The sequence below is a fragment of the Anguilla rostrata genome, chromosome 9 (genome assembly GCF_018555375.3).
Source record: "Anguilla rostrata isolate EN2019 chromosome 9, ASM1855537v3, whole genome shotgun sequence".
In the NCBI taxonomy this organism is placed as follows: Eukaryota; Metazoa; Chordata; class Actinopteri; order Anguilliformes; family Anguillidae; genus Anguilla; species Anguilla rostrata.
The window spans coordinates 1,382,381-1,397,500 of record NC_057941.1 but is presented as its reverse complement, the minus strand read 5'-3'; the positions used below and the strand labels follow the sequence as shown (position 1 = coordinate 1,397,500).

The 15,120-nt window shown below is 48.2% G+C and overlaps 3 protein-coding genes across 3 annotated transcripts in view; all 3 read right to left on the bottom strand.

Moving 5' to 3' along the window:
• rars1 (arginyl-tRNA synthetase 1) overlaps nucleotides 1-5,265 on the bottom strand; it is an 11,670-nt gene extending 6,405 nt beyond the window's left edge. Inside the window, exons 1-6 of the mRNA XM_064349680.1 lie at nucleotides 5,101-5,265; nucleotides 2,613-2,747; nucleotides 1,580-1,768; nucleotides 816-924; nucleotides 537-637; nucleotides 42-163 (exon numbers count right to left, since the gene is read on the bottom strand). Of these exons, the coding sequence (XP_064205750.1) occupies nucleotides 42-163; nucleotides 537-637; nucleotides 816-924; nucleotides 1,580-1,768; nucleotides 2,613-2,747; nucleotides 5,101-5,145 (701 nt within the window). The 5' untranslated portion in view covers nucleotides 5,146-5,265. The remainder of the gene's footprint in view (nucleotides 1-41; nucleotides 164-536; nucleotides 638-815; nucleotides 925-1,579; nucleotides 1,769-2,612; nucleotides 2,748-5,100) is intronic.
• nop16 (NOP16 nucleolar protein homolog (yeast)) overlaps nucleotides 1-15,120 on the bottom strand; it is a 288,906-nt gene that overhangs the window by 235,243 nt on the left and 38,543 nt on the right. The window lies entirely within an intron of this gene.
• Nucleotides 5,710-15,120, bottom strand: part of wwc1 (WW and C2 domain containing 1) — a 39,000-nt gene continuing 29,589 nt past the window's right edge. Inside the window, exons 18-23 of the mRNA XM_064349424.1 lie at nucleotides 14,724-14,883; nucleotides 14,185-14,346; nucleotides 12,597-12,689; nucleotides 10,962-11,192; nucleotides 9,896-10,014; nucleotides 5,710-9,751 (exon numbers count right to left, since the gene is read on the bottom strand). Coding sequence (XP_064205494.1) covers nucleotides 9,685-9,751; nucleotides 9,896-10,014; nucleotides 10,962-11,192; nucleotides 12,597-12,689; nucleotides 14,185-14,346; nucleotides 14,724-14,883 — 832 coding nt within the window. The 3' untranslated portion in view covers nucleotides 5,710-9,684. The remainder of the gene's footprint in view (nucleotides 9,752-9,895; nucleotides 10,015-10,961; nucleotides 11,193-12,596; nucleotides 12,690-14,184; nucleotides 14,347-14,723; nucleotides 14,884-15,120) is intronic.

Here is a 15,120-nt window from a genome sequence, read left to right as displayed (position 1 = left end):
ACGGAGGAGGGGGCAGGGCTGAGCAGGTCCAGCGCACCCACCTGAGGACGTCGTAGCCCAGGAACTCAAAGAGCCGGCACATGCTCTCCCCGATGATGGTGGAGCGCAGGTGACCCACGTGCATCTCCTTAGCGATGTTGGGGGAGGAGAAGTCCACCACCACCTGTCAATCACATTACCACAGCCTGTCAATCACACCACCAGCACCTGTCAAATACACGAGCGCAACCTGTCAATCACACAAGCACCTGTCAATCACATTACCACAGCCTGTCAATCACATTACCACAGCCTGTCAATCACATCACCACAACTTGTCAAATACATGAGCACAGCCTGTCAATCACAGGAGCACAGCCTGTCAATCACATTACCACAGCCTGTCAATTACACGACTACGACCTCTCAATCACACAACCATGACCTGTCAATCACACCCCCACAACATTCCTGAAATACTGATACTTAGTGCATTAAATCCTTGCAAAATGAGTGAAATAATAATAATATTATTATTATTATTATTATTAATATACCCTTTTCTTTGATTCCAGAGGGGGAGGCTGCACTCCATTCACCAGCAGGTTGGTCAGAAGTTTTGACACAAAGGCCTTCTTGAGGTGAACATTGATGAATCCTTCAAGTAAACAAACACAATACAGATCCTTCAGACACTGTTCAGAAACATCATCCCCAGAAATTCAGGGATTGGAACGGACTGTATGGATCTACTTCACCTCTCTTCTAGGACTGGGCAGTAAGAAAGCCCCAACAAGAGTTGTCTACAATCATATTTTTCACAAACAAAATCAGACCTGGTCCAGCGATCTCCGTCTTCTCAATCAGGTCGTTGTCCGGAATGTTCTGAACGATCTTCTCCGCGATCTCCCTGGGGCTGACTTTCAGCCCGTTTGCCTTCATTATCTGAAACGAGCGTCACGTGATGTTCTTCACCCTCCATGACCCCGCTCAGCGAAGCACTCCATAACCCCGCTCAGCGAAGCACTCCATAACCCCCGCTCAGCGAAGCACTCCATAACCCCGCTCATAACCCCGCTCAGCGAAGCACTCCATAACCCCGCTCAGCGAAGCACTCCCTAACCCCCGCTCAGCGAAGCACTCCATAACCCGCTAGCGAACACTCCTAACCCCGCTCAGCGAAGCACTCCATAACCCCCGCTCAGCGAAGCACTCCCTAACCCCGCTCAGCGAAGCACTCCTAACCCCGCTCAGCGAAGCACTCCATAACCCCGCTCAGCGAAGCACTCCATAACCCCCGCTCAGCGAAGCACTCCATAACCCCGCTCAGCGAAGCACTCCATAACCCCCGCTCAGCGAAGCACTCCATAACCCCGCTCAGCGAAGCACTCCATAACCCCGCTCAGCGAAGCACTCCATGGAACACAGCACATGTCATTTTCAACACGCCTACGCCCGCCTTATTAAAATAAACGCATTCAGTCATTCATCGTTTGTCAACAGATGTAAGATCCCGCTCAGGCCGGTCCGGCCCGTATCGAACCCTAAAAGACCGGTTATAAAGGACGGGCAGGCGGGCGGGCGGGCGGCACCTCCTCACCTGTGCCATCCCCATGGCGCTGTTGCACTGGTAGTCACCGAACTTGGCCTGCTGATTGGGCGAGATGGTGAGGGGCGGGTTCTCCACGTCGGGGAAGGCCGCGCGGATGGCGTCCCCGAAGACGCCCTGCAGGCGCTGGTTGATGTTGATCATGGCCTTGCTGCACTGGCTCCTCTCTTCCTGAAGGCTCTGTCAATCACAGGGGCGACATAGCTCAGGAGGTAAGACCGATTGTCTGGCAGTCGGAGGGTTGCCGGTTCAAACCCCGCCCTGGGCATGTCGAAGTGTCCTTGAGCAAGACACCTAACCCCTAACCCCTAACTGCTCTGGCGAATGAGAGGCATCAATTGTAAAGCGCTTTGGATAAAAGCGCTATATAAATGCAGTCCATTTACCAGTCCATTCCATTCACAGCCAGGGGCAACCACCGTAACGGTGCGTTAACTCCGCCCTCAACGCCTCAGATACTCGAGGCTGGGCGTGTCCGCATGCAAGTGCATGATAACGACTTCACTGATCCACCCTACCCTGCCGAGAATTCCAGCTTAAAACCAGCCTATACTAGTTTAAACTGTGTTTTCAAAACTGTTAGCTGGTTGACCAGCTGTGCATCACCTGACAAGTATATACAGTCAGCTAGTCCACCAGTTTGACTCGACCAGCTTAACCAGCTTAGTCAAGCTAGTGACCAGCTAGACGTGTCGAAGACATAGCAAAGCATCTTAAACCAGTTTAGAATCCCAGCAGCTGGAATTTTCAGTAAGGTAGCGCTATGTATCCTATTGTTTACAACCAAAAAAATCCAAGTGCAATTAACCATTACATTAGAGACATTTAGCAGATGTTCTTATGCAGATCAATTTACACAACTTTTTACATGCAGTAACATTTACACAGCATCTATTTATACAGCCTGATATATACTGAAGCAATGCAGGTTAAGTACGTTGCTCAAGGGTACAACAGCAAGATAAGTGCAAGAATCCACCCAGAATATGCCGTAATGTGATTAATATTAATGCACAGTACTCACTCTCTTAAGGATGTTCAGGCGATACTTCAGTCTTGCGTTCTCGTCTCGGAGCTCATTCAGCTGGGATGAAATTCCGAGAGTCTCCGGATTCTTCAGATTCTCAATTTCAGCTGAGAGACACTTTATTTCCCGCTCCTAGAGAGACGCGCGAGCAGGAAACGCAGCTAAGTCGTAAACGAAAACCAACTTGGATAATTTGAGGACGCACAGAATCACAGAAGCATACAACTATTTTGCAAACTATATTTTATTCCGTCTGCCTAAAGCGATGACAAGCGTACGAGTGATCTGAAGTCAACAAAGGCTGGGCTTCGAGAATATATACAGACAGGACATCAAGCATTAACGTGACGTGTCCTAACTAATCAGCAAATGTTGCTGATAACAATTTACTATAACGGGCAAACTTACTGGAAATCACGTGAACCGTAAGTGAAACCGAAACCTGGAATTAAACGGAGGCCAAATCTGTTACGGTCATCTTCCACAAAACATATTTTGACAGTTTATGTTGCATGCATAATGTCATAAATGCTACAGTATAGTCAAATAAAAACACGTGAATCTCTAATTTGCCAGAATTGTTGGAGGGAAACGCATCATCACCTGTGCGATTTTTAGGGTGGGGTTATCCGTTTTCCTTCAACAATATGAACCAATATTGTATGCTATTCGTACAGTAAAACGAATATACTGTACTCATTTACTGGTATTGTTATGGGATGCGTCATTTAATGAAAACTGTACTCTCAAAACGCAATACGTGCAAAAATGTCTCCGTTTCAAACAGCTGCCCGGTGGCTATGTCTATGCTGGAATCGACCGAGCTCATGTGGCCATTTAACCCTAATAAAAAAACACCCATTCATAAAACTGAAATCCGTTATGCCATACTGTAGACACGATCTTGGTTAAGATCCGCACGCAAAAATGTTTTTGTTCAAACTAGATTTACTGGTCGAGCCACCATGACATAAAACATTGGAGAGCCTCTTTACTGGCATAACGGATCAGAATCGAACAGTCGGAATGATGACAAGAGAGGGCTTAACTACAGTTTGAATGACATTTCATTTCACCAATACAAAATCCCATCTGGAGTTATTTCGAATAAGATATCGAGCGCCGATTTTGTTTGATTGTTTGTTTGTTTTTTGGTGCCATTTTGTTTCTGAAATGGCTGTAGAAGTCCCCCCAGGACGCTGGTAGCTGTAACGTTTTTAGGACACCGAAATATACGAAAGTATCAATAAATAATAAATTCATTTCTCAGTGAGTTTTTCTTGTTATAAAATGTGTAATAATGCCTTTGGTGCGTTTAGATTTTTTTTAATGACCAATTGATTTCAGTGCAGCGTTAAATGCATGCACAAATGCTTGTAAACTGAGCTAAATCATCATAAATTAGGGATGACATAGCTCAGGAGGTAAGAGCGGTTGTCTGGCAGTCTGAGGGTTTCCCGGTTCGATCCCCCGCCCTGGGCGTGTCGAAGTGTCCCTGAGCAAGACACCTAACCCCTAATTGCTCCCAACGAGCTGACTGGTACCTCGCATTGCAGCCTTTCACTGTTGGTGTGTGTGTGAATGGGTGAATGAGAGGTATCAATTGTAAAGCGCTTTGGATAAAAGTGCTATATAAATATAGTCAATTTACCATAAAAGTGCCATCACTGAACTGTCAGTGCACTTTTGAAACGATCTAATAGCTTTCTTGACTCTGATTTTGTATATTTCCTTGTTAAATGACCTGTTAAAGTGAGCCCAGATGCCAATTTTGTTTGATGTTTGTGTGGAACTCCCATTGTGATTACATTGCAGGCAGAACGTTCGACCTCCCTATCCTGCTAGATAGCCATGTAGTTAACACGAGTCCGGTTGACAGCGTAGTAAGATTTCTTACCAAGCAAGCCTCCCCAAAGATGGATTATTAACGTGGGTCCTAACTAGTTTGTTACATGTTAACTAGTCTAGATATATAGCTATAGCAAAGAAACGGCCACTTTCCTCCGATCCCTTACTCGGTCCGTAAATTGGTGAGCCTTTCAGCAAATGATAGCCCAGTTACGTTAAAGAGCAAAGTATTTTTGAATGAAATTGAGACTGGTGTCACAGTTAACAGCACACAATCTAGTTATCTACCAAGTTAGCTAGCGGTAGCTTTCTAAATATATGATAGATAGCGATCGTAAAGCTAGAGGGCGACGTGTTAGCTGCTAAATCGGATGACATGTAGTTTCATAATTTGTGCATACTGATAAAATTTAGTCAGCCATCTAATTACATTAATAACTGCTCTATGTCGCGAGCATACACATTAGACAGGTCTTGCAAAGCAGCTACAGAATGTCATTTAAGCAGCTAACATTCGCTTGCTAGCTGATGTGATGGAATGGATTTATCACATTGCATCAGCACGAGTGAAACTACGAGAAAAGGTTTCGGTTTAAGAAATCGTATAAATACAAAGACTTTGAACCCGCTGACTGACCTGCTGTTGAATTCTGGATGCATACTCTGCCACGGGATCTCCCATTTTCCGAGGAAACACTGTCGCAGTTTGGTTATTATATCTACAGGCTAATATTTAAGTTGGCACTGAGCACGCTGATGGTTAGGAGTTACTTCCGGTTATACGAGTTTCCGACGAACCGGCAGCCGAAGAGAAGCAAAAAGCCGAAATGCAAGAGTAATGCCAGCATATGAGCTACCCACTGCTTAATTTACGCCCCCCTGTGGACGAAACCTGCACGGTACGTATCCGTTTACAAATAACTATTTGGGATTTCAATATCACATCAGTTAGAATTTCAACAATTACCATTCATGTTAGAATCTACCCACTCAGCCCGCATTCAAAATATTTTGTCTCTTCTGTGCTAACGGTATAATCCGAATAATTTATCCATCTGCAAACGTGCAACAACAAGAGATTCAATGTAAAATAATATTCCATAGGTTTTACATAAATGCAGAAACAACACACACAGCTCTTAAGGAGAATTACGTTCGGCACAGAATGATGCAAATACACTTTTACAATCTACATCACAAATTAAACGAGACAAATGGCACACAAGAAATGCAGACACAGACCTCATAGAAGAAAAAAAAACACTTCATATATTTGTTGTGAAACTACAAAACATGTTCTTGTGCTAGTGAAATATTTACAATGCTGGTCCACATAGCAGTGTCAAATGTTAAATTCACAGCTTTGAAAAGTCTCATGGGAAAATAAGAACAGAGAGTACACCCAAATCACAAAAGTGCAATAAATACATGCCGAGTCTCACCAACCATCACAATATAAAGATCAGGATCATCGCCATCTTTTAATACAACAGATTCAAAATCAAACAACAAAAATTAAAAATAAAAATACTTGAACTTCAAAACAAACGATCAAAGTTGGAGACCGCGTGACACAGATCATTCATCTGACGACGGCTACAGTGGATTCCAGAGGTCAGGACACTCGATCGCTCGAAAGGAAAACGTACATAAACCTGTGTGATTATTACCGCCTGCGAGTTTCATCAACAACAAACATGCCAAGAGTTACATAAGCACATTAAGCCCAAGCCTTAGATTCAGCATTACAGAGCGCCTAGTCAATCAAGACACGTTTCATTAATCACATGTAATCATGCTTCATATACATTCTAATCCCTAAAGTCCTAATGTAAGACTTTCTTTAACATTTTTATTCCCAGTACCGCCACAATAAAATATCCCCAGGTAACACTCGACTAAAAACAATATAACCCAGACTCTCAAGTGGGGGAAAAAAAATAAAATTTGCCTACTGCTTTCTGATGTATTCTATATCATATTCACATCTGTTTTCAATGTAGAAACAAGTTTAACATTCTTAAAAAGAATATTGGCCTACAGTGGTACACCCCTTAAACAGGCTAAATGTTTTTGTACCTTGAATCAAGGTAATCCTCTAAAAAGGCATAAAATGACATGTTAAGATTTCCTAAGATGAATTTCTGAAGAAATTCCAAACGTAAGCAAGATGCAGCCGTAAGGTTTCTTACACAGTAAAGTGCGCCCCCTGCAGTGGGAACCTGGACATGCGGTTCTTTACACTGGGAACAGAACAGGGAGAGAAACACAAGCAGGCACACACATGCGCGCGCGCACACACACACACACACACACACACATACACACATGCACGAACGCACACAGTGTCTGAAAAACATTGGTGTAGTGCAGGGATCATCAACTCTGGCCCTCGAATCGAAATCCAGACCTAGTTGTCTTTGCTCCCGGGTAATTAGTGCTACTGATTGGCCAGACTGTCTTCACACCTGACTCCCAGGCAAAGGGAGGGTGGAAAACCAGCAGTTCTCGGCCCTCGAGGACCGTGAGTTGCTGATCCCTGGTGTAGTGTGATGCCCTTTTGCCCAATGCTTCAGATCTATATAAATGTGTTATATGAGGAAGACGTACCCTACAGAACAGACAGCCCGGGAGGGAGTGTGGGGGGGGGGGGGTGTATTGCTATGTCGGAGTGAGGATCAGAAGGAGTTTTGGTTACAAGTAAAGCTTTTGTGCATTATTAGGGGACCTGGATGGGAAAAGCAGATTTTTGTGCTTCCTATTTAAAAACAAAACTGCTGCAAGACTGTGCAAGACAAAACCACTGGAATCAAATGCCTGGAATATCTAAACAGTTGTGCCGTGAAACCTGTATATGAACATTTCATCTTTAAAAAAATAAAAAAAAATAAAAAACAAAACCTGTAGACTGTAACGCTGTACAGGAACAGCACTGTAGCGTAGAGGTACAGTAGTGTACTGTAATACTGGCCTACAGTACAGCGTTGCAGTCTCAGGTGCAGACCCCAGCTGTAGAGGAACGGGTCCCACAGGATCTTATCTGGGCGCCTCTGCAGAACCGGTTGCCGAGCAACTCAGCCAGGTGACATTTGTACCGCAGAAGATCACCCGACGACAGAGCACTGCCGCCGGGGAACGTGGGAAACGTAGTTCGGTTTGGGCGGCGTTTATCAGAACATTCTCCACAAACGCAGCAGGCGCGCACCGCGCTGGTGAGGCCGTGCCAGCGAGCCGCTATGGAAACGCAGGCGAACAGAAGGCCGGTTTGTGCTCTGGGGCCTCGCGGTGATTATACGCCAGAGCACCCTGTTCCAACAGCAGGGAACGTCCTGCGGGATGAACTCTGAGAGCACAAACAGTCCAGACATGCGTGAGCAGGCTCAACATCAGCAGCATCTTCTGTGGGACGGGGGGGGGGGGGGGCTGCAGATCAAATCAGATTAAAATGAATCCAAAACTACACGCAGTACAGACCCAGGCGAACAGAACATACTGCTCACCAAGCAAAAAATAAAAAATAAATTAAAATAAAATTGAAAAAGGGTGTATCAGCTATGACATTAACAGGATTCATTATCTCACTCCAGGAAAACAGCATTATAAAAAGTTTGTTAGGACAATCAGAAAGGACAGTAAGTGCATTCATCCACATTCTTTAGAGAAAAGCAAAAAACAATCGTCAAACATCCGATTCAATGATAACGCACAAATCAGACAAGTTACACAAAAATAAGAGATCACAGCCACTGAGGAAACGCTGTAATTGATTATGTCCGTAAATTATATTGACGATGGGCATGACTGTTAAGTGCACGGTGTTAAAAAAACCATGATAAAAATTTATGGCAGATAAAATCTTCCATTTTGTGGACTCTGCTGCTGTGCGTCTGTGCTGTCATACATAATTAAGTGTCTACGGCGAGACCGGCCAATGGGCTGCTCTCGTCTGCACGTCCCCGCAGAGGCTGCGCTCCAGTTCAGCGCTCCAGTTCCACAGCCAGAGCACTGCTCCACAGACACCTCCCATTCTTCTAGAAAAATAAACATCATCGCTCATCCACCAAGATCAATCCACGGCTGCTTTTGTGAAGTGCACCAGTTACATTTCCTGCGTCAGTAAGCACTCTATGAAGATGGGTCCGATTGGAACTTTAAGCTCCTTGTTATATATGAAAAAAAAAGCACAACAAAATCCTTGGGGATCTTTTGACTGAAGTGTTGGGTCCGGGGACGTTCAGATGGGCTCAGCTAATCTCACCAATTCAAAGGCAGATTGTAGTTGTTCATTACTGTAAGATACTGCAGTAATTTTATGTGCTGTGGCTGCTCTCCACTTGCTGGAGCACAATATTAACAGTGGCGTAGAACACGCCACCCTGACAGAGTAAAGACGGATCAAAGTCAGTTTAAAATCAGTCTGGACATTCGATCGTAAAGTGGTGGGGGGACCGGGGTCCGGTGAGCGGAGGAGGCTCTGTGCTTTCCCGATTGGTTGAGTGAAAACCGCGAGCGCCCTTTCTGAAGCCAGCGGGGAGGGGCGCAGTTAGCGAGGGCTGGGGGTGCCGCGTTCCCCCGCGGCCATTTAAAGTGCACACGCTCCTCGGGGCGACCTGAGATTGGCTGAAGGTAAGTGCAGTTCCCCCCCACCCCCCCCTCCCAGAGCCGAACTGAGCACGTGCGTGCTGGTGCTACTCTGAGGCTCACTGACGGACAGACCGCACGCACGTGTGCAATGCCACATTAATCCAGCCGCATCATCATCATCATCACCCATCATCGGCACGCGTGGAGCAGCCGCTGGTTTCCAGGCAACATCCTCCCGCCGTGTGTACCGGACCGGTACCACTGGTGTCCATATTCACATTGTAGAACGGTTTGGTCCGTTTACCAACACAGCAATATTCTTCCAGTTATTCTCATATTTCACATAACATGCACTGGTGTGTGTGTGTGTCTCTATCTGAAGAATATGCTAACATATTACATCTAACAAAGTACACTAATTAGTAACAGTAAAATAATGCTACAATGACAAAAAAAATAAGTCATTTAAAAAAAATATACAGATTAGCAATTCAAATCTATAACCCAGTGTTTTAAAATGAGACTTTTTTTTTCTAATTTACATATATATTTTTTTCCCATTTCTTCATAATACCACCAGAAGTCTGTCCCATCCCCATGGAAACAGCAGCTAGGACTGGAGAATACTTGAACTTTTCTACACGTCGTCGGCAGGGAGGTCTGGAATGTTGATCTTCGCTCGGGTGAAGAAGGCCATCTTCTCTCTGAAGCATTTGCAGAGAAAAACGTTAGCGCCAGAACAAGGTGACCCGTGAGATCGTCCGAGAATACAACGACACGGAACGGGCTCGTTATAACACTGCAGAGAGACAGCCCGTCCTGAAGGGGGCGCCGTCCAGCGAGCTCACCTGAAGGACTGCACCTCGGGGACCTCGTTCCTGCTCTGCCCGCGGATCTTGTGCACGTCCTTGGCGGCCGCGCGCATCATCCTCTCCACCCGCTGCTCCTGCTGCTGCTCTTCCGCAGTCTGCGGGCGCAGGGGGGGGGCGGAGAAGGGAGGGGCTCGGATCAGCGCATGCTCAACAATGACCTCGCCGTTACGCTAATCCATCCCAAACTGCACTTGAGAATCTCAGCGCTTTGGAAGCAAAACTACTTTTTTGGGACCACTTCAGAAAAAAAAACAATGTTTTAACACAAGCCCTCGAGTGGCCAGGAAAATTTCAGGACTCCTGCAAGCAGACTATGAGTGGAAACAACAAACTATACCAAAAATATTCTTTTACCAACAAAAATTTGTATTTCATCATTTATGAATGAAATATGTTACTTAAATACCTTATTTCTTCCCCTCCACCTCCCACTCACAGTGAAATCGAGTGTCTCTCAAGAGGTCAGCGCTATTCTCGAATGAGGACACTTCGCATACCGCAACACAAGTGTTGGCAGGCGGCTTTCACACTGTTTTTGATGGACCGATTTGCAGTGAAAGCTAGAACACAGCCAGCACTGTCCTGATGGCAGAACATTATCATTTTACTGTACACAACGTAGTCTATGATGCATTAGTGTCTTCATGGGCATGGAAAGTACATATTCAAATTCACTATGCGCTGATGTTTACATGCCCTGCCGATACACGCCCTGCTGGAGCGGGCCTTATTTGGACAGAGGCCCTGGTCAAGCCAAAGCTCGCTTAACTGCACACAGAGAGGGGAAAGCATATTTATGTACATGCGTACAAACACCTGCAGGTGAAGGTAAATATACTGAAACAACACGAGCAGCAGAGCAGAGCTGGCGGACGCGAGAGTCTGTGTGACATCACAGCAGTTCCCGCCATCCCTCTCCTCCCTCCCCCTCAGGTGAGTCTCTCTCTCTCTCTCTCTCTGTAAAGGGACGCTGCTCTATTCTAACAGGTGCTGCAGGTGCTGCAGCTGACGAACGCTCAGTAAAGGGGGCGGGGACTCTCACCCGTCTCTCGGCGTGCCGCAGCAGGAGGGCGAATCGCTCGTCCTCCTGCACCCAGGAGGGGAGGCGGCTCCGGCCCTGAGACCACGCCTCCTCCAGCTGCTCCTTCAGCTGGCGCAGCACACGCAGCTCCTCCGCCAGGCGGCTGTGCCGCGTCCGCGACGCCTGCAGGTCCAGCTCCAGGTCCAGCGGCGTCCGCAGCAGCCCGTCCAGACCCTTCGCCTGCAGCGCCGTCTGCAGAGCCAACAGAACCCGACATAGCCCGCAATCAACTTCCGCATCGACACAGAGCCCGCAATCACCTTCCACATCACCACAGAGCCCGCAATCACCTTCCACATCACCACAGAGCCCGCAATCACCTTCCACATCACCACAGAGCCCGCCATCACCTTCCACATTGCCACAGAGCCCGCAATCACCTTCCGCATCACCACAGAGCCCGCAATCACCTTCCGCATCACCACAGAGCCCACAATCACCTTCCAAATCAACATCACCCACAATCACCTTCCACATTGACACAGAGCCCACAATCACCTTCCATATCGACAGAGAGCCCGCAATCACCTTCCACATCGACACAGAGCCCGCAATCACCTTCCACATCGACATTACCCACAATCACCTTCCACATCAACACAGAGCCCGCAATCACCTTCCACATCAACACAGAGCCCGCAATCACCTTCCACATCGACACAGAGCCCGCAATCACCTTCCACATTGACACAGAGCCCGCAATCACCTTCCACATCAACATCACCCACAATCACCTTCCATATCGACACAGAGCCCGCAATCACCTTCCACATTGACACAGAGCCCGCAGTCACCTTCCACATCAACACAGAGCCCGCAATCACCTTCTACATTAGCACAGAGCCCGCAGTCACCTTCCACATCAACACAGAGCCCGCAATCACCTTCCACATCGACACAGAGCCCACAATCACCTTCCAAATCAACATCACCCACAATCACCTTCCACATTGACACAGAGCCCACAATCACCTTCCATATCGACAGAGAGCCCGCAATCACCTTCCACATCGACACAGAGCCCGCAATCACCTTCCACATCGACACAGAGCCCGCAATCACCTTCCACATCGACACAGAGCCCGCAATCACCTTCCACATCAACATCACCCACAATCACCTTCCATATCGACACAGAGCCCGCAATCACCTTCCACATTGACACAGAGCCCGCAATCATCTTCCACATCATCACCCACAATCACCTTCCATATCGACACAGAGCCCGCAGTCACCTTCCACATCAACACAGAGCCCGCAATCACCTTCTACATTAGCACAGAGCCCGCAGTCACCTTCCACATCAACACAGAGCCCGCAATCACCTTCTACATTAGCACAGAGCCCGCAGTCACCTTCCACATCAACACAGAGCCCGCAATCACCTTCCACATCAACACAGAGCCCGCAATCACCTCCCCCATCACCACAGAGCCCGCAATCACCTTCTGCATCGACACAGAGCCCACAATCACCTTCCACATCAACACAGAGCCTGCAATCACAATCAATAGTATTTAAGACGTGATGAGGGGGGGTCCCGTGGGGGTGAGGTGGGGAGGGGGGGCACAAGAGGGACCGTTTCACGCTCATTACCCTCTTCATCCTCACGCTGCGTCTCTCTGAGGAGTTCCTGACGAACGGGGACTTCTTGGACAGCGTGGAGCTGTCGCTGTCGCTGCGGTTTATCTGCAAATGACAGGAAGTAAAAGTGTAAGAAAACGATGAGAGCAAAACTGAGACATGAGCAGAAAACAGAAACTGTGCCCACCTGACTGTCTGCATGTGTCGGAGTGCATCTCTGTGTGTTTGTGCATGCTGGCGTGTGCTTACCCTGCATATGTACTGACTCTGCGGTCTGAGAGAGGTCTTACCCTGCATATGTACTGACTCTGCGGTCTGAGAGAGGTCTTACCCTGCATATGTACTGACTCTGCGGTCTGGGGGAGAAGGTCTTACCCTGCATATGTACTGACTCTGCGGTCTGAGAGAGGTCTTACCCTGCATATGTACTGACTCTGCGTCCTGGTAGAGAAGGTCTTACCCTGCATATGTACTGACTCTGCGGTCCGGGGGAGAAGGTCTTACCCTGCATATGTACTGACTCTGCGGCCTGGTAGAGAAGGTCTTACCCTGCATATGTACTGACTCTGCGGTCCGGGGGAGAAGGTCTTACCCTGCATATGTACTGACTCTGCGGTCTGGTAGAGAAGGTCTTACCCTGCATATGTACTGACTCTGCGGTCTGAGAGAGGTCTTACCCTGCATATGTACTGACTCTGAGGCCTGGTAGAGAAGGTCTTACCCTGCATATGTACTGACTCTGCGGCCCGGGGGAGAAGGTCTTACCCTGCATATGTACTGACTCTGCGGTCCGGGGGAGAAGGTCTTACCCTGCATATGTACTGACTCTGCGGTCCGGGGGAGAAGGTCTTACCCTGCATATGTACTGACTCTGCGGTCCGGGGGAGAAGGTCTTACCCTGCATATGTACTGACTCTGCGGTCCGGGGGAGAAGGTCTTACCCTGCATATGTACTGACTCTGCGGTCCGGGGGAGAAGGTCTTACCCTGCATATGTACTGACTCTGCGGTCTGAGAGAGAAGGTCTTACCCTGCATATGTACTGACTCTGCGGTCCGGGGGAGAAGGTCTTACCCTGCATATGTACTGACTCTGCGGTCCGGGGGAGAAGGTCTTACCCTGCATATGTACTGACTCTGCGGTCTGGTAGAGAAGGTCTTACCCTGCATATGTACTGACTCTGCGGTCCGGGGGAGAAGGTCTTACCCTGCATATGTACTGACTCTGCGGTCTGGTAGAGAAGGTCTTACCCTGCATATGTACTGACTCTGCGGTCTGGTAGAGAAGGTCTTACCCTGCATATGTACTGACTCTGCGGTCCGGGGGAGAAGGTCTTACCCTGCATATGTACTGACTCTGCGGCCCGGGGGAGAAGGTCTTACCCTGCATATGTACTGACTCTGCGGTCCGGGGGAGAAGGTCTTACCCTGCATATGTACTGACTCTGCGGTCTGGGGGAGAAGGTCTTACCCTGCATATGTACTGACTCTGCGGTCCGGGGAGAAGGTCTTACCCTGCATATGTACTGACTCTGCGGCCCGGGGGAGAAGGTCTTACCCTGCATATGTACTGACTCTGCGGTCCGGGGGAGAAGGTCTTACCCTGCATATGTACTGACTCTGCGGCCCGGGGGAGAAGGTCTTGGAGCGGATGATGGTGTTGCCCCTCACAAAGGGGTTTTGCTGGGGGGGCGGCCTCCGCTCTTTGGGCCGAACCACGGACGCTGGGCGGGAGAAATCCTCCATGCTCGTCTCCTTATTCACCTGCAGCAAGAGCGAGCGCAATGACCTCACTCTGAACACACAACCGCTCCAACAACACAACCTACACTCTGAATACACAACCGCTCTGTCTACACAACCTACACACTGAATACACAACCAGTCAAACAACACAACCTACACTCTGAATACACAATCGCTTCGTCTACACAACCTACACACTGAATACACAACCAGTCAAACAACACAACCTACACACTGAATACACAATCGTTACGCCAACACAACATTCACTCTGAATACCCACCAGCTCTGTCAACACAACATACAAGAGCACAAGCAGCAACAGAAACTACTTTTAAATGCATTTGCAGAAAGAGGGTCGGGGCTCAACACTAGACAGAAATGGTAAGACATACCCTCTCTCTCTTAACTCCTGCAGGAGTCGGCTTGGCCACCTCCTCTTCCACTTCCCATTGGCTGTCTGGATTGGACTCCTCCTCTTCCTCCTCCTCCTCCAGAAGCTCCTCCCCCTCAGCATCACTGTCCTCAAAGACATGGCCCTCCAGAGCCTCGTGCCTGTGGGAGACACCGTGCCATTAGAGAGAGAGAGAGGAGACAGAAGAGAGGGAGAGAAGGAAGGAGGGAGGGGGAGAGAGAGTAGAGGGAGGAGGTAGGGAGGGAGGGGGAGAGAGACTGAGAGAGGGGGGAGAGAGGGAGGAGGCAGAAAAGAGAGGGAGAGTGGAGAGGAGAGGAGGGAGAGAGAGAAAGAGAAGAGAGAAGGATAGAGAGGAGAACGAGAGAGAGAGAGGGGAG